Raw genomic sequence first — 24,454 nt, 5'->3', positions numbered from 1 at the left:
GTTTTTATGAAGCATTTATTGACCCTTATTATTAAGATGCTTGTGTTTCACTGGAAGCATCTGCTCTGAGACCTTTAAAGCACATGATGATAAAAATAGGCATGCATATGGAAGGAGTATTCTGTCCATGGACCACAAGCAGGTAAGCTCAGCATGCCAAATAGTGACGAAATAAGGGGGAAATACAATGGAAAAACACACCTGAGAAAAGTATTACATAAAATAATTTACTTCTCATTCAGAATGACTTTCCAGACCTATTGGTGAGACAGCAGTCTGTGAGTACAGATACAATCTGCAAGTCATGACAGTTCTAATAGGGCAAGACCAATAGAGTTACCACGTTTGGATTCTGGAGTTAATTAGAGACAAAGTGTGAAACTGCATATAACAGAAAGGGGCGCTGAGGAGGAACTCTGGGGACATTGAAAGCAAGACTTCCAGAGAGACAAAAAGTGTACAGCTGAGGAAACCTATACATTTAATACAATGAGATTTGTATACACACACTCTGGTGTCTTCATTTTGTAGCCCAGTCTATTGGTTTAAAAGCCACAAAGGTGCCCATGCATGTAATTTATACTGGAAAAATCCTTTCAGTGTTCAGGTATGCATGTGTGTGCACTTCAAAGGCAGTAGTTTTAAAAGAATGAGAAGAAAATGACTTCCTGGCCATTCATTAATAATTCAGGTGATATCCTGCACCTCCATTTATAAAACGATACAGTAATAAAAACATTGTACAAAACATCATAAATAACATAAAGGAGACATTTTCAAGTATTTCATGTGCCTTGAGAAAAGTTCTAAACAGTAGTTCTAAAAATTGGTATCCCTTTTTCCTTTTTTTTTTTCTTTTCTCTCTCATTTCATCTCAGAGCCTAGAAAGAAATGCCTTCAGTCTCTGTTAGTCCTGATGTTTGGGATGGAATGAACCAGATTCTACCTTCAAAAGAAAAACTTATGAGGGCTTTTCAGTTTGTGAAAACATGTTCCCCCCTTATAAAATAGAATCTCTCCCCTGATGCTGGTTTATAAGGAATAGGCAAATAGCTTAGAGCCATTATGGGGAAACAAACAACCACAGTGAACTAAGGAGCTTCATCTGATGGCTAAAGTTCTCAGGGAAAAACAAAATGAGAAGAGCACCTTAATCAAGTAAGGAAAAAAGAGTAGGGGATAAGAATATTAACCTTTAAATCCTGTGTCCTTACTCAGCCAGCATCTTATAGTAGGTAGAGCTGGCGAGGCCCTCCCTAAGTTTCTTCATTCTGTTCAAGCACCTCATCTCCAACTCCATACCAATCTGGCTGCCACTATTATGCACCAAGCACCCAAGCAAGGAAGGGGAGGCCAGCAGCTTGGGGACTCAAAAGTGCTATTAGCGATAACCAGCTAAAGACAGTCCTGTGTCAGGCAGGCATAAGATTCTTTATGTTTGCTCCTTAGAATACTGTCCAACTTGGAGGCTGTCGGTGGTTAAACTAAGCATGAAATCCCTGGGATGTTTCTCCAGCAAAACTCATGGAGTTTTACAGAATCAACTTTCCACAGGTTAGCATTCATTTCTTAGCCTGCAGGGCAGCTGGTTTAGTTTGCCCTGTTCTGTTGCAGAGTGAAAGACTGGGGATCAGAACACACATGTATGTATGTACACACACTCTAGTTATGAGCACCTAGGGTCTTTCCTGCCATTCTTGCAAAAATATATATGTATGTATATATACATACATATATACAGAATGTGTGTATGTACATATATACATGTATATATACACACAGACACACACACGTACATAAAATAGATCAACCTCATCTAAACATCTCGAGTTTGGAGAAAGTGCTGGTTAACAGAACACATGTGCCTGTGGATGTCACAGGAAGTGTCCCAACCACCAACCAACCAACCTGAGGTCACACTGTTGGCAGGAGAGAAAATCCAGACCCACAAGGCCATTATTTGGATACTTGCTCACATGGCACCCTAAAAGAAATTTGGGAAAATTGGACTGGAATGAGGTCCTGCCCTGATGAACACCAAAACACCAAAACAAAATATAGTTTTTGTATGGGAGACACCCACACATAGCCAGCAACATGAACACTAGGCTACAATGTGAAGAAAGCACTGATGCTTAATACAGATCAATATTTGGCCTCAGGTTTTCCAGGCATAGAGTCTTGGCATTTCAGCCTCCACCACTGAGCAAGAATTAGGCACACTGGGGCACCAGGGAAGGACAGTCTGTAGAACTCTTGGCTCCTTTCTGTTTCTCTGACCCACAGCTGGAAAGGTTGGCCAAATCAAGATAGAATCGGGACTTGAGGAAGCGGCGGTATGAATCCTTTTCCATCAGGTTGAAAATCTTCTTCTGAGCCTCATCAAAGCAGGTTATCGTAGGCTCCAGCATGTTACGACTTGTCTCCTCCCTGGTGCAAGAGTCCAGGTTTACCTAAGGGGCAGAGTCCAAGGCTTCATTAGACATTTTACCCCATAAGGATGGGAGGCTGCATGCTTTGTACTAAGTGTGCACTCTCTATACACCAGAAGTGAAAAAAAGGACATTCGGCTCCACCCTGGCACATGTGAGAGAACATAAAATGTTCAACTGCTTCAGGGTGGGTAGGGCAATAACTTCAATGATTTCTCACAAACTTGGGATATTCCTCCAAAACAATTCATGACGGGAGATCATCTGAGTCATCTGGATGAAAGAGCTTTTTACTTAACTTATTTATGTGGGGTTGTCAAGATTGTAATAACCTGCTTCACTGTTGTACCTTTAATTCACATCGTCTAAGGATCCATGCCATTGAATGTCTAGAAAATTTCACTAGGATGCAGACAGTTCTTTGCCATGCAGACCTACCTCTTTGGTTGCCTGGACTGAGATGAATTCATTATAGATCTTTTTGGCCTTGGGACTTAGTTTAGAGGGTGATTTGATTTTCTTGTACTCTTCACAGCTGATCCAGAAGTCAAGGTTCTCCTCACTGTATTCAGACTTCAAGAAAGCTTTGAAAGCTGCCAGTCCACCTGTGACAGAAGAGAAAGAACCACAGTTGTCATCACAGTGACTGCCCTGGTGGGCACTGTATTGCAGATAAAGCTGGGGTGCTTGAGGGAACAAGGCATCCGTTCAAACAGTGCCCTATTTCCTCCTTTTGGGAGGTCGCTGGAGGTCAGATGTTTGAAGTCTCTTTCAAGAAAGTGTTACGTTTCTGAAATGCCTATGCTGCCCTCTATTGCCAAAGTGAGTTTGGGAAAGAGAAACTGAGGTTGATTCTGCAAGAAACCTCAGTATTTGGGGGTTTTCCTCTACCCTTTTTCTATGTGATGAAAGAGATGGTTTTCCACATGGATTGTGTATGAGCTTTCTATAGTATATCACAAAGCTCTAGGATATGGTAAAATTTTAAGCAGACTGATTTTCTTGAGTCTGAAAGGCAGAAGAAATCCAAGGTTTTCTGTAATTCCTATGAGATCAGGCATAATATGAGATAACTTTTCTATCTAGTGTGCTTTATCTTCATCCCAGGGAATGGAGGTTGGGGGAGAAGCTGTCATACTTACATTCATGATTAATCAGGTTTTCCAGTGATTCAGCCCATTTTTTGACTTCCTCTTGGCTCACCCTAGAGACATTACAGAGAAAGAATAACCTGAATGCTAGGATACAAAATGGGGGCAAAACATTTAAGGTCCTGAATAAAACCCAGAGATTTTATTTTCCATCATTAGGCTGAGACCTGTCATTGAATAAGGCCATCTTTCCACTAGATGTATGGAAATTTCAAATGCAAGCATGATCTCCATGGAAATGGAGGCCATCATGATCCAAATCTAGGTTACCTAGGGACATAACTTCCTTTTCTCCTTACAGAACATCTCTGTCATCAGATAGTTAATACGCAGTGGCTCTTTGCAAAGGCCTTTTCTCTTACCTCTGACAAATCACCACTTTGTCCCTCTTGCTGTGGGAAGAATTATGTTCACAGGAATCAGACTTCTGCAGCAGGAAACCGAGCCGATGTTTCATATCTTTTGCACTACACAGAAGAGGGAAAAAAGAAAGAAAGAAAAGAAAAAGAATAATGATACTCAGCTCTCTTTAGAAGATACCCTAATGGTACAGTTCAAAGGGCTCATCACTAGTAAAGGGGCAGGGGTAGTTTATTTAGGATATAGGAGTTGAAGCTGGTATGAACTCTCAGGAAAATGAGATTCCACTTCTGCTTCTGCCTATGGCTTACTGCAAAACCTGGAGCACAGCCTCCTTCATCAGTAACTGGAATTCTGACCCTTCAGTCTACCTGAGGAGCCTCTTCTGTAAACCTGTCTTTTTTTTTTTTTTTTTGGTACGCGGGCCTCTCACTGTTGTGGCCTCTCCCGTTGCGGAGCACAGGCTCCGGACGCGCAGGCTCAGCGGCCATGGCTCACGGGGCCGCTCCGCGTCATGTGGGGTCTTCCCGGACCAGGGCACGATCCTGTGTCCCCTGCATTGGCAGGCGGACCCTCAACCACTGCGCCACCAAGGAAGCCCAAACCTATCATTTTGACCAAAGGAACACTTAGGTATCTTCAGCAGAAACACATTCAAAACTTGACTATTCTCTGAGTAAGTTTTAGGTATTGGAGAGCAAGCAGTCAATGGTGAAATATAGCACTTGCTTGTTGTGCGCCACCTTCTGGAGGGTAGTTGCTACTTCCATCTGCCTCACTGCTAGCAGAGCAATGGAGAAGAACCTGAGGAAGTCAAGGTTTGTTCAATTCCAGCCTGGATGTGGTGAGCAAGTCACATTATGGAGGTGTACAGCTCCAGCAGAGAGGAGTGGGGTAAACCCAAATGTTCAGGCTGAAACCTGAGCTCCTGCAGGTTTGCTTCTAAAGAAAGCAAGCTTTCCTGCTATTGCTACTACTTTCCTTTTTAACATCTACACTATAGGGATATTTACACTATAAAGGACACTTGAGGCTTAAAAACAATAATAAGGAGAAGCAGGCAAGAGTCATCACTGAAGCTCGTGACTGTTTAATTGGAGCAGAGCTTCCAGCTTATGGTCACTGTTTAATAGGTAGCTAGGGTACGGCAGGGCACATGACTTACTCCAAAAGGAGGACCTTTTAATAAGCTTTGAGCTCAACCTCCTCACTTTTTGTTATTTATTCTTTTGCTTGGATCTCTTTTCTTATAAAAGCTGAGACATAGTTTTAAAAGAGAAATGTTGTTTTGAAGGAAATGAAAGACTAAATGAATGACGAGTTGTTCCTGTTTAGAGGGAGGAAAATGAAGCCACAAGGACAAAAGGACATTTTAGGATGGCTACTGATATAATAATGTCTTATCTATGTGCATTTCTCCAGAAAGTTTAAAATCCATTATATTCTTGTGCTGCCCCTAAAACAGTATCTTCTTTCCCTCACAAGACTGTTCTCCTTCCTCTGTTTCCCCAAGTGGTCACGGGATACAAAATCTTCCTTAAAGATAGCAAGATCTAATCATGAAGCCTGCAGTGATTCTAAGGTGATAATGTAAGTATATTGTGATTGGGTCAAAATAGAAATCATCTCATGTTCCCATATGCCAGGTCCAGCTGAGATCTGACAGTTATTGACCAACACAGAATCTTTTCATGAAGACTTGAAAGTACTCTTAGCAAATACATTACACTTGTCCTAATAACACAATACAACCATAGAAATGAAAACCAAGATGACTCCACTGACCTCTGAAGTAAGAAACCTGGATTTGACCTGCACTCTGCCACCCACCACCTACATGACCTTGAGCATTTCACGTTCCCTCTGGAGCCTCAGGCACCAATGTGAGAATGAAGGTGCTGGACAAGATGATTCACAGTTCACCAGTGAGGAAAGGGAAGAGCAGTTGACCCTGTTGATATAGAGTTTACCTCCCCAGGTTAGCCTCTTAGCTCCTGGAAGGCAAAGCTCTGAGCAATTACTCACCTGCCTCCTAAAATATTTACCAGATCATAACCTTCTCCTGACACTCCTGTAGTTTGTATGATTAATTTTATAGATGAGTTAACTGAAGCTTGGATTGATTTGTTCCATTCAGTTCAGGAAATTAATGGTGGAGGTCAGGGCCACTGTTTTCATAAGTACTCTCTGCCAGACTCTCCTGATTCATTTTAAAGTAGCCATGAAAGAATGAAAAAAAAGTCAGATTATTTTTTCATACTCCTGAATGACAGGAGGTAAACTCCTTAGGATTACACAAAAGACTGTGCTTTCTGAGATAATTCTGAACTGAAATTTAAGGTGACTTCACCTGCAAATTTAAGGTTTTCAGAGGAACAAGAGAGGGGGTGGTACATGTACAAATTGACTTTTTACTTTATAAGATTAAGTAATGTAATATGCACTAGTTTTGTATTTTTTCAACTAATATATGAGCATTCTATGAAAGCATTTATTTATATATTTTTTAAAAAGGCAAAGACATATGAGTAGCTGCATATCTTTAAGTTTTTTTTTAATCAAGAGACAGTACATTGACAAAATAATGTCTTTAAGATGAGATCTTCCACAGAGCCCTTAGCTGATTTGTTATGATCAATACTTCTTAACCACCAATCACACATGGCATTTCAAGAACTAGAGGTAGGGGCAGAGAGATAAGGGAGATCTAGTTTTGAAACTCTTATTTTATTGTAGCATTTGCTTATAAGGACACAGAGTGAAAGATACTGCAGCATCACACAGACAGCATAGTGCCTTTCTGGTGATGTAGCCAAACTTCATTCTGAGGTATCCTCCTCAAAACGAGATCTAGTATACAATCAGAAAGCCCAGACCCATGATTCTACATACTTCAGTGATATTCAAATAAGAGTAACACAGGTAGAGACATTACAGACCACTGTATATAGTCCAAAAACCTCATATCACTTCTTAATTAGAACTAGCTTAGTCAGAGGATCAGAACAGTCCTCAAGACCGAGGTCATAGAAAGCAACATATGGGATGCCAAAATTTGGAGTGAACACTTCCCAAGTCACAATTTCTAGCTAGTCTTGAAGGAAAGCTAGGAGGCTGATGCTCTCCTCACCACATTGTTTCTAATTCCAAAGAACCAGGTTAGTAAGTAGGATATGCAAATAACTTAAAAAGTCTATCTGAAAGTATAACACTATCTGGTTTAGTGGCTGAAAATAGTCTTACCTCCTCAAGCAAGAAGCCGGCAGACCTGCAAGTCCTTTGCACATCTTGTGTAGTGTGGGATTCACGTTAGGAAAGAAATGCAGCAGGAAGAGCTGTGGCTTCTGTTCTGAGCGCACTTTGCCTTTTCTCCGGTAAGGATACTGTCAGAATCCTCTGAGCTTCTCCCTCCCAAGCCTGTAGGGGTCTCATTTATAGCCCAGCCAAGACCGTCCAGCCAATCAGATGGCAGCTCTGTAATACCATCTCCTCTCAGCCTCCTTCTGCGTCTCCAGCCTCTGGAAGAGATAAGGAAGAAAGGGCTGACGCAACAATGCAAAGTGAACAGGCAGAAAAATCCTCCTGCAAAGTAGACATACAGAAAATATAAACTTGCTCAGTTCTCTACGGATGTCTGAGGTTTTGAATGTCCAGAAAAGGAAGAAATAAGTTTACAATGCTACAAAACATGGGGTTTATTCATTGTCTGTAAAAACAATGTCAAGGGAACTTGCCTCCTGGAAGGAAAGGGGCTAGCAGGAGTTCATGGGCTTACTTTGGGGCTGACTCTCAATGTACTTCCTCCTTTGGATTAGAAATATTATTTCATACATGGTCTAAAATCTGATCCTCACTGTCTCCAAAAGGGAGTGGGCAGAATCCATCGTTTCCAGGCAGGGATTTGCAGAAGTTGCTTTCTCTGTTGCCACATTCACACAGGGATGTGTGGGAGGAATAGCTGGAACACAGACAGTTATACACCTGGCAGCACAGAAAAGTAGCTGAGGCAAAAAGATTAGCTACATCTGTAATCAGCCTAACTTTGGAATACTTTTCTAGAACTCTTACTAAGAACAGAACTCATCCAAGCATTGACAATCTCTTTGGTACATGCCTGCCTCCAGCAAAATGCTTCAAAACAGCAGCTGGGGGCTTCCCTGGTGGCACAGTGGTTGAGAGTCCACCTGCCGAAGCAGGGGACACGGTTCGTGCCCCCATCCGGGAAGATCCCACATGCCGCGGAGCAGCTGGGCCCGTGAGCCATGGCCGCTGAGCCTGCGCGTCCAGAGCCTGTGCTCTGCAACGGGAGAGGCCACAACAGTGAGAGGCCCGCGTACCGCAAAAAAAAAAAAAAAAAAGAAAAAAAAAGCAGCCGAAAGACAAGAGGAGGGAACAAATGAACAAATATAGACACCTGTTCTTATTTATAAGTGGATTTATATCTTACTATGTCTTTGAAATTCTAGGTATCCAAAGTAGTATTTCAAAATATTGAGAAACAGCGAGACAGGGAGAGAAGACAAATATGTAGTTTGCTTTGCATGTTACCAGGGTCACAGTGAACCTAAGAATATCTAACCCTGCAGGTGCTTCTGAACCAACCTGGGTAATTAGTATCTTTGGTACACAATATGATGGATTGAATACTTCAAAGAATCATGCAGGTGTTTCACATCTTGTAGTCGTAGCTCAAATACTCACATCAAAGTTACAGAGGGATCTCCATCTAGGAAGGCTATGAGTGGAAGGAGAAAAGTAATTTCTATGTCAGAATTGAACAGCTTTCATTTTGAAAGCAGAAAGGTTCTTGATCATAAGATACAGGGAACTGGGGCTTCCCTGGTGGCACAGTGGTGGAGAGTGCGCCTGCTGATGCAGGGGACACGGGTTCGTGCCCCGGTCTGGGAAGATCCCGCATGCCGCGGAGCGGCTAGGCCTGTGAGCCATGGCCACTGAGCCTGCACGTCCGGAGCCTGTGCTCCACAACGGGAGGGGCCACAACAGTGAGAGGCCAACGTACCGCAAAAAAAAAAAAAAAAAAATAGATATAGGGAACTGTACTTCTATTATAAGAAGCTGAGGACTCTAAGGGATTAGGCAAAGAAGATGAAAAATAGATGGGTTCTAGTGAGATGCAAAGGCACCCAAGAATATAGAATGGAAAGTGGTAAAGAGCAAGGCCCCTACCACATACATGACCCTGAACATCCCTCACTGCTAGCCCCTGTCTATGGCTAGCAGAACAAGGAGATGGCTGAGAAATCTAAAAGCGTAGTGAGACCATAATCTCCAGAAGATGCATTTAAATTACAGGAAAAAATCTCTGGTCTTCTCCCATGAAGGTAGAAAAAATGTATTAGATTAGCTACTAGGCAACTTTTCTTTGAGGTATAACATAGAACAAATGAATTTCTTTGGGAAGTTGGCAGCCATCCTCAGTGGTGTTGTGGAAGGGACTACCACCTAATGCAAAATGCAAGAGGCCAAGGAAGGTAGACCCAGGGAGATAAACTAGTCAGAAATGGCATCAAAGAGGAGGGACTAATTAAAAGAGAGAGATGGTCACCCAAAGATGGACCAGGGCCTTCTTTGCTTACCTGGGCATCCAAGATAGTGATCACTTAAATAACCTGATTTTGGGAACATGAATGAAGACCTGATGGGAACTTGATATCTTGGACCTAGATCAAAGAGAAGCCTGGTTTGTCATGAGTTAAATATAAATAGCTTCAACAGATGAGCTGAATGGGATTTAAGACAATCTAGACTAACACCTTAATTTTATCAAAAAGGAAACAGAGAGGGAAAGTGACTTGCCTTCTTACTAATAGAGCTGGTTTCTTGACGCTAGATTATGTGGCTTTTCTACTGCTAACCTATCACTCAATTGTCTTATCTAATGAGATAAACTATGTAAACAGAGGTATTTCTAAATTGTAAAGTGCTACGCAAATATTTTTTAATTTACATTATACACAGTAGATAACAAAATGTAATATTAATTTTATACACTTCATTCAAGGAAAACTCACCCTGCCCAATTTTCTCTTGCTCCATAACTGCAGAAGTTGCTGCAAACCTCATGGCTCTGGTTTTCCATTAAAACTAGGTCTTTTTAAATTTATGACTAGTCCATTAATCTGTGAGAGCATTTTGTATTTATTCACTTCTTTATGATTTCTCGCTTTCTTAGGAGTTTTAATATTTTAAAGAGTGTTTGGAAAAGCTTTTCATAAATTAACTTATTTTTCATTTGGGAGGCGAGGACTGGTACATCATGATACCTTGACAATTTTCCGCCCTCTTTCTCCGACATACACAAAGCATTAAATTCTATTATTCTATGACTGTCATTTCTGGATGATTCTGATGATGTGGAAGAGCTTTATTCTAAAATGATTTAATTTTTATTTACTCATTTATTTAAGACATATCTTTTGAGCTCCTACTCTGTGACAGGTACTGTTTGAAGAATTGCTGTTACTATGGTGAATAAGAAAACAGGGTCCACACCCTAATGGAGTTTTCATCCCAGTAGAAAGAGTCAGGAAATAAATAAGTAATTCTAGATTCACCCATGTCATGAAAAAATAGGCAAGTGATATGAAAGAAACTGGATAGCAAAGGGCTCATTTAGCCAAGGTGGCCAGGAAAGGCCTTCTTGAACAGATGATATCTGAAATGAGATTTGATGGATCAGAAAGAATGAGAGATGAGAGAAGCCTAGAAAATATATACCAATTACAGGTAAGAGCAAATGAAATGTTCTTTATATAATTGGGAAAGGGCAAAAAGGGGCCAGCATGGATAGAGAATTGAGAACAAGGAGAGAATAGCATGAAGTAGAGATGGGAAAGTAGAGGCCAGGTCTTGCACAGATTTGTAGGCCATGGTCTGGAGGCTGGACCTTATCAACATGCCATGGAAATCTACTGAAGGGATTGAAGCAGGTGATGGGCATGATATGATCATTCTGGCTATCTGGAAGTATGGATTGAGCAGGAGCATGGAAGCAGGTTGACCAGTTAGCAGAATTAGCAGTTTGGATCCTAGCTCATGAGTTTCTACATTGCAAAATGGATATTTACTTCACAAATATTTTCTAGAATCTTTGTGCTAGACATTCTGCTAGGTCTTAGTGACCTGAACATAAATCGGAAATGGTCTGTACCTTTTAGGAACTCACACTCTCATGGGAAGGATCTTTAAATAACTGGAAAATGCTATGTTGAGTGCCATTATTATAAACTTGTTTACATAAAGTTTGAGGAAAGAACAGAAGATGCAGAATAAACGCAAGCTCTGAAATTTGGAGTGGTTTTCACAAAAGAGTCTGTTAAAGGATGAATAGAGACTTAGCAGGTGTATAAAGAAGAGAAGAGCATTACAATAGAGGGCAAATAATAACAGCTTATTTTATTGGGCACTAATAGTGCAGCACAGCATTTTCAGCACTTTATGTTAATAACTCAGTTATTTCTCATAATTCATCCTGAAATAAGGTCCTGCAATGAACCCCATCTTACAGATGAGACATAGAGAGTTTAAGTAACTTACCTGAGGTTACATATTTAAGTGGTGGTGAGAGGTGTTCAGCTCTATTATTAACCCCTATAACATTGATGGTTCTATTATTAACCCCTATACCATTGACCTCTATGTTGCCATGACCATAAAGGTTGAAAGAAAGCATATTTTTTGGAGACCATAGAGATGTCTAGTGTGATTATAGCTTTGTGGGAGAGGGAGAGTGCAATGAAGATAGATGAGTACTCTGAGACCAAAGGGTGTTTCTGGTCACCTTGAAGACTAGATTTTACCCTGTAGTGGTTGGGGGCTAGCCAATGTATATAAGCAGATAATATTAATGTTCTAGAAGTAGCACTTGGGCAGCACTGCAGGGAAATAGATTGGACATGAGAGAAACTGGCAAAAAGTTTGAAGACTATTGCAATAGTCCAAGTGAAAGATGATAATCATAAAAAATAATACTGCACAAGATAGTTGCAAGAATCACATGAGGTAATACATATAAAAGTGTTCCTTAAACTGTAAAATGCTGAACATCTGGAAGGTATTGTTGACAAAAAGGATAAAGAAGTGCTGTTTCTTACTGGGGGAGAGTAAGCCACAGTAGAATATAAGCTGGTAAGTTTCTAATTTCTAGGTAAGTTTCTAATTTCCTCACCTTTAGCTCAGGGAGAACAAAGGAAAGCATTGCTCAAGTTCTGAGGGAATCTAATACAAGGAAATAAGCTGTTGTGGCAGGCTTCCGATTATTTGCTTCCACCAGGTTTTAGAAAGGGGCACCTCTCTCCACTAGGGCAGATGTGGGCCTGGGCTCAGCCTTAGGTGGCATTCACACCATCTACAATTTCCTCTCAGCTGTTAGAAGCCTCCTTCCCCCGTATTGTATACTACAATGGCCTGGATATCATTGAGAGTTCACAGTTATTGATTTTTCAAGCTAAAAAGCAAACATACCCAGCTGGAGGATGCTGTATACCAGGAAGATGAACAGGGACTTTCCCAGTTTGTCTTATGTTTGGGAAATGTGTCCTGCTCTCTACATCCAGCTTTGTGAGCACATGCGGTAAATCAGCGCCTCTCACCCTGACACTTGACATTTAATTAACTGGAGGGGAAAATCTTTGTTTCCCCAGAAGTAAGTGAAGAACAAAAATATCTCTGTCTCAAAGATTAAATCTTTCTTAACAGAACTTAGCCCAAGATAGAAACTGTAGTTTCATAAGAGTTCACTTACCTCATGCCAGTAGAAAGAGATGACATGATGTCATGGCAGGTGCTTGAACTTTATAGTCAGGCAGACTTGGATTTTAATTCTAGCTACTCCATATACTGGAGTGGGCCTGAAAGTTGGGATAATCTTTGTGACTTCCAGCTTCTTAATGTGAAAAATGGGATAATAGTAAATTATCTAATGGCAGGTGCTCAGTAGTATTTGTTGAATGAATGTTGTTAAGATTATATGACACAGTGTATGCCAAAGTTATCAGGAACACTTGGGAAACTCAAAACTTATAACTTTTATTATATGGAATATATTACACAATTTTATATTGATTAGCATCATGATCATTATTTATCTCTTTAAAAATCAACCTTGGACTCCCATTTGCCCTCAAATGAAAATTTAAACTCCTTATCATGACACCCCAGTATATTCATACTTTGACTTCTACTTTATTCTTTATCATAATCTACCCTGCAGTCCTCCCAGACTACTGAGTATTCCCCCATATACCTGTGTAGTTTCCCCACTCTGTGCCAAGGCTGATGCTATGCCATCAACCTGGAATGCCCTCACAATTCCCTGCCTATCAAATTCTGCCCCCAATGTTAATCAATCACTACCTCTTTTGTACTCTCCCAGTAGAGTGCTTGAACCTGACCTCTATTTAACTCCTCCTTAAACCTGACTGTGTTACCTTTGCTAGTAAGGTTTATGTAAACATTTATGTTGAGCATCTTCTATATGTCTGAAAAGGTGCTCACTCTGGAGAAATTAATCTAACAAATACATACTGACACACTCTGTGTGGTAGGTACTCTGCTAGGCACTAGGGATAGAACCAGACCCTGTGTTCTTTGATCTTACATTCTGGTAGGCAGATGGACGACAAAAATCAAGAATATAAGCACATCAATAAAACAATTATAAATTGTAATACGTGCTTTTAAGAAAAAAAAAACAGGGATAACTTAAGAAATAACAGTGTAAGTAGTCTTACTTTATATTAGATGAAGAAGTCAAGCTTCTCTAAGGAGGTAAGATTTAAGCTAAGACTTAAAAGTTGGAAAAGGTGCTAGCTATGCAAATAATGGGGCCTCCCAGGGAGAAGGAAGCCTGTGCACATGTCCCGAGGCCAGAATTTTTTTTTTAATTGAAGTATAGTTGATTTACAATGTTGTGTAGAAAACATTTGATGCATAGAAAAACCACAATGGCTAGAACGTAGTGAGTAGAAGCAGGAATAGCATAAGGTTAAGGAATTTAATAGGAACCCTGGTAAGGGGGCTGAAGTTTATTTCACCTATAATCAGAGGGCATGGCATGTCTGTTTTGTGACTTACATTTCAAGGTTCTCTAGCTGTTTTATGAGAAATAGACTTTAGGGAGTCAAGAGGTTATGTAGGAAACTATGGAAATTGTCTAGATAAGGAATGGTGGAGGCTCACACCAAAGAGATGAATAAGATCCCATCCCTAAGACTGAAGAGCTTGTGTTCTGGTAGTGGAGATAGTCATTAAACCATTAATTTCAGCAAAATGTCAAACACTCAAAAATAGAGATAATGGGGCCTCCCTGGTGGCGCAAGTGGTTGAGAGTCCGCCTGCCGATGCAGGGGATACGGGTTCGTGCCCCGGTCTGGGAGGATCCCATATGCCGTGGAGCGGCTGGGCCCGTGAGCCATGGCCGCCGAGCCTGCGCGTCCGGAGCCTGCGCGTCCGGAGCCTGTGCTCCGCAACGGGGGAGGCCACAACAGTGAGAGGCCCGCATACCGCAAAAAAAAAAAAAAAAAAAAAAAAAATAGAGATAATGGATGCTAGGAGAGCAGGAGGGAGAAAATAGCAGGAGATCCTCACAAATGTGAAGTGAGTCTTGGAAATATGCTGAGTCTGGTGTAGCAGATGTTGTGTGTTATGAGACCCTCACTCCCACTACAATAACCTCTACACTGCCCTGGTGTTGGTCCCTCATCATCTGCATCTTAAGAGTAAAGCAAGGATCCAAACACCAGGAAAATTTTGATGATGGCTCCCAAGCATAGGAACTGCCCAGGGATGATTCCACACTGGGATAGAGAAGTAGGTGAGATAGCCAGGAAGCAGCATATTGATTTGGATCCTGGGAAGTAGATGATGGAATAACAAGATAGGACACTGAAAAGAGGGCATGGAAACAGAATGGAGACTTGAGCAAGTCACACATACCTGAACTTTGGTGCTCCCCACCCAACCCACCAACTTCCAAAGCACTGACAGATTCATTAAAGCCCAGCTTAAGACCTTCTCTTTCCATAAGCCTACCCTGAACATTCCAGTTAAAAGTCAACTTTTCCTTCCTGCAATTGTAATCTCTGCCAATTTAGACAATATACCACTTTGATTTATGTTTTCCAGTTGCATCATTTGAACAAACCTGTGAATTCTTTAAGTGCTTCCTGCTGCTTTTGCACAATGTTGAGCTCCTAGTAGGTTCTCAATATTAATTGGCTTGGGGAATTTGTAACAGTGGTGGCATCACTTAAGTGGGCCTGCAACCTCCCTTGGTAGCTAATTTGAGGTGTGTCACCCTTTTTACATGCAGCTGCCTCTACAATCTCTGTTATAAAACCGTTTAATTTTTTTAATTTGTCAGACCCCATAAGTTTTATGATGCTTGTGAATTATATTTTCATTATACAAGAAGAGTTTTGGAAACTTCTGATGAAAAATGACAACAACAAAATCCATTACAATGAGAAATGATGACACCTGACAGGAGATCTGGGTTCTGTCTATCTTTGGCTGGCAAAAAAAAAAAAAAAAGTTAGGTTGAATATCTAAGTTCTTTTCCTCCTCAAAGTCTTGTTTTACTTCTTCTTTATGCATAGATAGCGCACTAAAATCCAGCTAACAGAAGAAAACCAAGATGATTTCAGAAGCTGACCTTAAAAATCTGACTCCATGAGAGATGAGGGATCTCTAAGAGAGAAGGGAGCTGGGCCTTCAGAAAAGTACTGGCTTGAACAGTTCTGTACTCTGGACCCACTCTATACTTTGTATCTTCCTTAAGGTGTCTCCTTCCTTTTGTCATCAACTCTGGGTTTTGCATTTTCCTGGCTCTGATTTCAGTGTTCCTCACACTTACTGCAATGTCTTAATCTGGACATGTCTTCCACCCTGTCCCTGCCACAAAAAACAAGTTTGGGGGTCTTGGCCATGCTCTTTCATTTCAATCTTGGGCTCTAGGTTTATACTGCTCTGTTGCTCTCAGTAACTCATAGTAACAGCTAATCCTAATGGAGCTCTTCACATGTATTAAAATATTACCTTCATAACTACCTGAAAGGATAGATATCATTATTCTCTTATTTTACAATTGAGGGATCTGAGGCACAAAGAAGCCAAGTAAGTTGTTCAACAGTTACCCAGTTAGGAAATAATTGAACAAGACTGAAGCTCAGGACCCTTGGCTCCAGAGGCCATGCTCATAATCCCTATGCAACACTGCTCTTCCTGTGGGTCGTGCTTCTCTGCTGGCCATAAAAAGCTACCACGAGTTCTTTATGTCATGTGCTTGCTTGTTCTAATGATATTTAGCATGTGTGCATTGCTTCCTTTCTTTCAGGGAACCAGAATGATAGAGTCAATGTGGATCATGTCAGTGAATTAATCTTCCCATGTCCACCTTTTTTTTTTAAATATTTTGGCAGCACTACACAGCATGTGGGATCTTAGCTCCCCAACCAGGGATTGAACCCGTGTTCCCTTCATTGGAAGTGCGGAGTGTTAACTACTGGACCTCCAGGGAAGTCCATGTCCACTTTGAATTTAATGACTTCAATCTTCACTCTTCAACTGGCACTGATACAATTACAGAATCTAAGTGAAGGCAAGATAAGAAGGAAAGAACAATTCTAGAAATCTTGTAAATTCATGTGGTAGTTCCTTCCAGGATGAATTCCTCTGAGTGTAAAACTTAATTTTAAAGCTACATGTTTTTTAACTTATAATTAATCATTTGACTTGACAATTAAGGTATGACTCAGTAATTGTATCTGTTTCTAGAAAGGTCAGGTTTTGAAGAAACACTGCAACAAAATCCTAAAAAGAAGACCTATCTGAGGAGTACCTATCAGGTTCTGCCCCTTGCTTCTGAGCTCAGCGTCACCCAGTTAAATATCATATTCACCTATATCAAACTATAGGAACAGCTGCCCTCCATTTCAAAGGAAATCACAATGATTGAAAAGGTCTCATAATGCTGAGTTGTTGACCTAGAAACAGGATAGGGTGTCCCACAATATACAGTTCATTGTTTTTGCAAGAGTGTTGATGGGTTTATGTTGAGTCATAAAATGGTCTCAGCCATTTCCTCTTAAAATAACCCTTCCATTTCTATAACACTTCACAGTTTGTGAAGCACTCTTTCCTACATTATCTCATTTGCCTTTCACATCAAACTCAACATATCTAAAATTGAAATAATTTCCCCTCTCAAAGCTACACTGCCTTCAGTGTTCTTTATTCCCGTCAATCCACTCCTACACTGTTTTTCACTCTGCTCTTCCTCTCCATGTCTCATTGCCCTAGTTCAGACCCTCCTTGCCTGTCCTCTGGAACAGACGTCTTCATTTTTTTTACAAGTAGGAGTGCTCCTGTTTCAAAGTCTTTAGGCAGAACATTAGTATATAGAGCAGAGTGACATGCAGCAGCTGGTGAAGGAATGAAGAAGAGATTTCCACCTGTTTGGAATATCCCCTGAAAGCCCTAAGGTCTTATTGGAACATAGCCATGTCCATCCATTTGTTTTGCTGCCTATGTCTGCATTCATGCTACAGCGGCTCAGTTGAGTAGCTGCAATACAGACTATATGGCTCACGAAGACTAAAATATTTACTATCTGGCCTGTACAGAAAAATATTTTTTAAAAATATGTTGAGTGCTAGCTTACACTAGAGCAATAATATGCTAAATGGACTTCCATATTAACTCTTCTCTCTCTAATTCATCTAATAAACTGTCATACTTGCCTCAAAAACTTAATACTACTAATTTTCTACAAAATAAAGTTCAAATTTCTTAACCAAGACTTCTCGAAACAGTACTTCCAAGTACCTTTCCTACACTAATTTCCCTTCACGTTAATTAATCCCTTCATAAACACTCTGAAATATGTTTTCATCTCTAAGTGGTCCATGCTTTCTTACACCCAAGTCATTTTTATCTGGAAGAAGACTCCTTGCTTTTAGCTACCCAATCTTCAAACTCAGTACTCCCTCAGGAAGAGTCTTCTTTTTTTTTTTTTACATCTTTATTGGAGTATAATTGCTTTACAATGGTGTGTTAGTTTCTGCTTTATAACAAAGTGAATCAATTATACATATACATATGTTCCCATATCTCTTCCCTCTTGCGTCTCCCTCCCTCCCACCCTCCCTATCCCACCCCTCAGGTGGTCACAAAGCACTGAGCTGATCTCCCTGCGCTATGTGGCTGCTTCCCACTAGCTATCTATTTTACGTTTGGTAGTGTATATATGTCCATGCCACTCTCTCGCTTTGTCACAGCTTACCCTTCCCCCTCCCCATATCCTCAAGTCCATTCATACAAAGTGAAGTAAGTCAGAAAGGGAAAGACAAATACTGTATGCTAACACATATATATGGAATTTAAGAAAAAAAAGTCATGAAGAACCTAGGGGTAAGACAGGAATAAAGACACAGACCTACCAGAGAAGGAAGAGTCTTTTGAGCTCACAGTTAAAAGGGACGTCCTTTAATGAGGCTGGAGTGAAGATGATAATATGTAGGGTCTCATTTTATTGTCACTTAAGGATAATGAGAAGGCAATAAAGAACCCTGGACGTGAAAGATGGGAAACCTGAGGCTGAGAAAGGGAAAATGCATATTCAGGTCACAGCATGGGAAACAGACCTCACTACAGACAAGGCCTGTGCATTCTTCCAAAGGCCAGGAGAAAATCTTGACCACCCCCATAACATCCTTCATTTAAAAAAAAAGAAAATTAAAGAAGATTAGTCACTTCTATTTAGATTAGTTCTAACCCTGGCTGCACGTTAAAATCACCAAGTAGATTTTAAAAAATACATCTCCTTTTTTAAAAAAAAACCTCTTCCCTTCACTTCCACTTAATAAATGATCATAATCATGAAAAAAAAAAGGGACCTCCTTTCAATTTCCCAAAGTACTTTTATCACTACCTAGTATGGCACTGAGCAATTTCTGTCATAAATTCTAATCACAGACAGTCCCTGGCTTACGATGATTTGACTTACTGTTTTTCGACTTTACAATGATACGAAAGTGATACTACATTCAGTAGAAACGATACTTTGACTTTTGGTCTTTTCCTGGGCTAGCGGTATGTGGTATGATCCTCTCTCATGATACTGGGCAGCAGCAGCCACAGCTCCCAGCCAGCCACACAATCATGAGTGTAAACAACCAGTACACTTACAACCATTCGTTTTCACTTTCAGTGCAATATTCAATAAATTACATGAGATATTCCACGCTTTATTGTAAAATAGGCTTTGTGTTAGATGATTTTGCCCAACTAAAGGCTAATAAGTGTTCTGAGCACATTTAAAGCAGGCAAGATAAGTTACGATTTTTGGTAGTTTAGGTGTATTACATGCATTTTGACAACGATATTTTCAACTTATGATGGGTTTATTGGAACATAAACCCATTGTGAGTCAAGATATATGTGTGTGTGTGTGTGTGTGTTCTTTATTATCTCATAAAGTCATTGATGATAAGAGGCTGACTATATTTTCTGATTGCAGAACCTATTGGTACCTAACATGTATCTTGCATTTAACAAGCTTAAGCTAAAGAGTTGCTGAATGAATAAACCTGTAATCCTGTGGAGTAAAAACTATTGTAACATACATTTTACATATGAGTAAACTAAGACATAAGATATGTGTCAATCAGGATAAATTAGAGTATGCGACAGTAACATACAGCCCCCACCCCCCCATCAAATCCAAATGCATTTGAAAGAACAGGACCCTATTTCTTGCTCGTACATGTCCTTTTACATCAAGTGTGGCTGTGTTCACTATTGTCTTCACTCCAGGACTATAGGCTGTTGTCTTGCCTTGGAACAGCCTCTGTCTGGAATATTGCTGGTATTCATGGTGGAGAGAAAGGAGAAAACATAGCAAAGTATACACTATTTTTGAAAGCTTTTGCTTAGAAAGGATACAGATTAATTCTGTTTATATTTCATTGGCTCAAGCAAATCATTTAGCTAAGCTTGATGTCAAAGGGGCAGGTCAGGATAATCTTCCCCCTAGGAGGGGCAGCAAATATTTTTTGAACAATAACAAAGTCTACCACAAGGAGGTTGAATGATTTGTCCCAAATGACACAACTAGCAAGTGACAGAATAAGCACTTGAAAGGAAGTCATTTCATTTATAAATGCAGTCTTCCTTTTCATTTTGTCATAAAGCAAATAATCAGAGGGAATAAAGCAGTGCCTATAGAAGCAACTATGTTTTAACCACTTGAACTGACCCACCAGCTAAGAACCTTTGAAGGGGCAGAGAACAAATGAGATCAGTCATGTCTTTAAGTTAGTTCTTTTAGCATATCACTATTGGAGAATCAGTAGTGGCCATAGATGGAAATACAGGAAGTGACAGCTTCTATTATTGTTGATTGCCTTAAGAGGATGCTGGAAACAATGAGAATGCAGTAAATGGAAAAATCTTCAACTGCATTACCTGCACTTTAAATACCATTACCAGCACTCAAGAATGAAAAGACCAGGGGAAACCTGACAGCACAAGTGTTAGAGGGACATTTATAAGGATCAGGGTGACTTTGCTCATTGATGTCTCTTTAAATTTGTCTTCCAATTATTTAAATTTGGTTTATATAAGCAGAGCAAATTTCTGTTCATTTCTATGGAGAATTCAACAAACAGTTTATTGGCTTCTACTATGTTCCAGGCACGATGCTAGGACAAGGGAACAAGATAGATATAGTTCCTGGTTTCATGGAGATTATAATCTAGTACAAAATGCATACATTATGTAACACATCATTACAGGAGTGTTGAGGAAAAAAGGGGAAGACCAGGGCTGTAGTAGACACTATTGGTGTCCAGACAGGATTCTCCCAAGTCCCTTTCACTGTTCCTTTGAGTTTCTCCCCCAAGATTCTGAGAGCATTCACTTCTAACTGCCTGAACCTGACCCTCTTCTTTGGGGACTGCTTTCAGAATACTGGAGCAGCTTTGGCAGCAAGTACAGAAAGTGAGAGTTTCCTTTATAGACAAGTAAAAGCTAAAAGAATTCAGCACCATCAAATGAGCTTTACAACAAATGCTAAAGGAACTTCTCTAGGCAGGAAACACAAGAGAAGGAAAAGACTTACAATAACAAACCCAAAACAATTAAGAAAATGGTAATAAGAACATACATGTCAATAATTACCTTACCTGTAAACAGACTAAATGCTCCAACCAAAAGACATAGACTGGCTGAATGGATACAAAAAACAAGACCCATATATACATTGTCTACAAGAGACCCACTTCAGACCTAGGCAAACATACAGACTGAAATGAGGGAATGGAAAAAGATATTCCATGCAAATGGAAATCAAAAGAAAGCTGGAGTAGCAATTCTCATATCAGACAAAATAGACTTTAAAATAAAGACTATTATAAGAGACAAAGAAGGACACTACATAATGATCAAGGGATCAATCCAAGAAGAAGATACAATTGTAAATATTTATGCATAGGAACGCCTCAATACATAAGCCAAATGCTAACAGCCATAAAAGGGGAAATTGACAGTAACAGAATAATAGTAGGGGACTTTAACACCCCACTTTCACCAATGGATCAACCAAAATTAAAATAAATAAGGAAACACAAGCTTTAAATGACACATTTAAAAAGATGGACTTAATTGATATTTATAGGACATTCCATCCAAAAACACAGAATGCACTTTCTTCTCAAGTGCTCATGGAACATTCTCCAGGATAGATCTTATCTTGGGTCACAAACCAAGCCTTGGTAAATTTAAGAAAATTGAAATTGTATCAAGAATTTTTTCTGACCACAACGCTATGAGACTAGATATCTATTACAGGAAAAAAAACTGTAAAAAATACAAACACATGAAGGTTAAACAATATGCTACTAAATAACCAAGAGATCACTGAAGAAACCAAAAAGGAAATCAAAAAATACCTAGAAACAAATGACAATGAAAACACAATGGCCCAAAACCAGTGGGATACAGCAAAAGCAGTTCTAAGAGGGACTTTTTTTTCTTTTTTTTGTGGTACGTGGGCCTCTCACTGTTGTGGCCTCTCCTGTTGTGGAGCACAGGCTCCAGACGTGCAGGCTCAGCAGCCATGGCTCACGGGCCCAGCTGCTCCGTGGCATGTGGAATCTTCCCGGACCGGGGCACGAGCCCCTGTCCCCTGCATCGGCAGGCGGACTCTCAACCACCACACCACCAGGGAAGCCTTAAGAGGGAGTTTTATAGCAGTACAATCCTACCTCAAGAAACAAGAAAAATCTCAAATAAACAACCTAACCTTACACCTAAAGCAATTACAGAAACAAGAACAAAAAAACACCCAAAGTTAGCAGAAGGAAAGAAATCATAAAGATCAGATCAGAAATAAATGAAAAAGAAATGAAGGAAACAATAGCAGAGCTCAGTAAAATTAAAAGGTTGTTCGAGAAGATAAACAAAATTGATAAACCATTAGCCTGACTCATCAAGAAAAAAAGGGAGAAGATTCATATCAGCAGAATTAGAAATGAAAAACGAGGAGCAACAACTGACACTGCATAAATACAAAGGATCATTAGAGATTACTACATGCAACTATATTCCAAGAAAAGGGACAACTTGGAAGAAATGGACACATTCTTAGAAAAGCACAACCTTCCAAGACTGAACCAGGAAGAAAGAGAAAATGTAAACAGACCTATCACAAGCACTGAAATTGAGACTGTGATTAAAAATCTTTCAACAAACAAAAGCCCAGGACCAGAAGGAATCACAGGTGAATTCTAAAAAACATTTAGAGAAGAGCTAATACCTATCCTTCTCAAACGCTTCCAAAATATAGCAGAGGGAGGAACACTCCCAAACTCATTCTACGAGGCCACAAACACCCGGATACCAAAACCAGACAAAGATGTCACAAAAAAAGAAGACTATAGGCCAATATCACTGATGAACATAGATGCAAAAATCCTCAACAAAATACTAGCAAACAGAATCCAGCAGCACATTAAAAGGATCACACACCATGATCAAGTGGGGTTTATCCCAGGAATATAAGGATTCTTCAATATATGCAAATTAATCAATGTGATACACCATATTAACAAATTGAAGGATAGAAATGATGTGATAATCTCAATAGATGCAGAAGAAGCTTTCAAAAAAATTCAACACCTATTTATTATGATAAAAATTTTCCAGAAAGTAGGCATAGAGGGAACTTACTTCAACATAATAAAGGCCATATATGATAAACCCACAGCCAACATCGTTCTCAGTAGTGAAAAACTGAAATCATTTCCATTAAGATCAGGAACAAGACAAGATTGTTCATTCTCACCACTATTATTCAACACAGTTTTGGAAGTTTTAGCCACAACAATCAGAGACAAACAAGAAATAAAAGGAATCCAAATCAGAAAAGAAGTAAAACTGTCACTATTTGCAGATGGCATGATATTATATAGAGAGAATCCTAAAGATGCTACCAGAAAACTACTACAGCTAATCAATGAATTTGGTAAATTTGCAGGATACAAAATTAGTGCACAGAAATCTCTTGCATTCCTATACACTAATGATGAAAACTGTGAAAGGGAAATTAAGGAAACACTCCCATTTACCATTGCAACAAAAAGAATAAAATACCTAGGTATAAACCTACCTAAGGAGACAAAAGACCTGTATGCAGAAAACTATAAGACACTGATGAAAGAAATTAAAGATGATAGAAAGAGATGGAGAGATGTACCATGTTCTTGGGTTGGAAGAATCAATATTGTGAAGATGACTATACTACCCAAAGCAATCTACAGATTCAATGCACTCCTTATCAAATTACCAATGGCATTTTTCACAGAACTAGAACAAAAAAATTCACAGTTTGTGTGGAAACACAAAAGACCCTGAATAGCCATAGCAATCTTGAGAAAGAAAAACAGAGCTGGAGGAATAAGGCTCCCTGACTTCAGACTATACTACAAAGCTACAGTAATCAAAACAATCTGGTACTGGCACAAAAACAGAAATATAGTTTAATGGAACAGGATAGAGAACACAGAGATAAACCCTCACACCTATGGTCAACTTATGTTTGATAAAGGAGGCAAGAATATACAATGGAGAAAAGACAGCCTCTTCAATAAGTTGTGCTGGGAAAAGTGGAGGGCTACATGTAAAAGAATGAAATTAGAACACTCCCTAACAGCATGCACAAAAATAAACTCAAAATGGATCAAAGACCTAAATGTAAGGCCAGACATTATAAAACCCTTAGAGGAAAACATAGGCAGAACACTCTATGACATAAATTATAGCAAGATACTTTTTGACCCACCTCCTAGAGAAATGGAAATAGAAACAAAAATAAACAAATGTGACCAAATGAAACTTAAAATCTTTTGCACAGCAAAGGAAACCATAAACAAGACAAAAAGACAACCCTCAGAATGGGAGAAAATATTTGCAAATGAAGCAACTGACAAAGGT

At 39.7% G+C, this 24,454-nt stretch overlaps 1 protein-coding gene across 1 annotated transcript; it reads right to left on the bottom strand.

Moving 5' to 3' along the window:
• Positions 1–213: 213 nt before the first annotated feature.
• Positions 214–7,336, bottom strand: RGS4 (regulator of G protein signaling 4). The gene is made up of 5 exons (XM_060090852.1): positions 7,187–7,336; positions 3,946–4,050; positions 3,575–3,636; positions 2,871–3,037; positions 214–2,453 (listed from the first exon to the last, which is right to left on the bottom strand). Exons 1-5 carry the CDS (start codon positions 7,228–7,230, stop codon positions 2,214–2,216), a joined length of 618 nt encoding a protein of 205 aa, XP_059946835.1. The 5' UTR covers positions 7,231–7,336; the 3' UTR covers positions 214–2,213.
• Between the last annotated feature and the right edge of the window lie 17,118 nt (positions 7,337–24,454).

Source organism: Mesoplodon densirostris, chromosome 2, assembly GCF_025265405.1.
Source record: "Mesoplodon densirostris isolate mMesDen1 chromosome 2, mMesDen1 primary haplotype, whole genome shotgun sequence".
NCBI lineage: Eukaryota > Metazoa > Chordata > Mammalia > Artiodactyla > Ziphiidae > Mesoplodon > Mesoplodon densirostris.
This window is presented reverse-complemented; position numbering and strand designations above follow the sequence as displayed.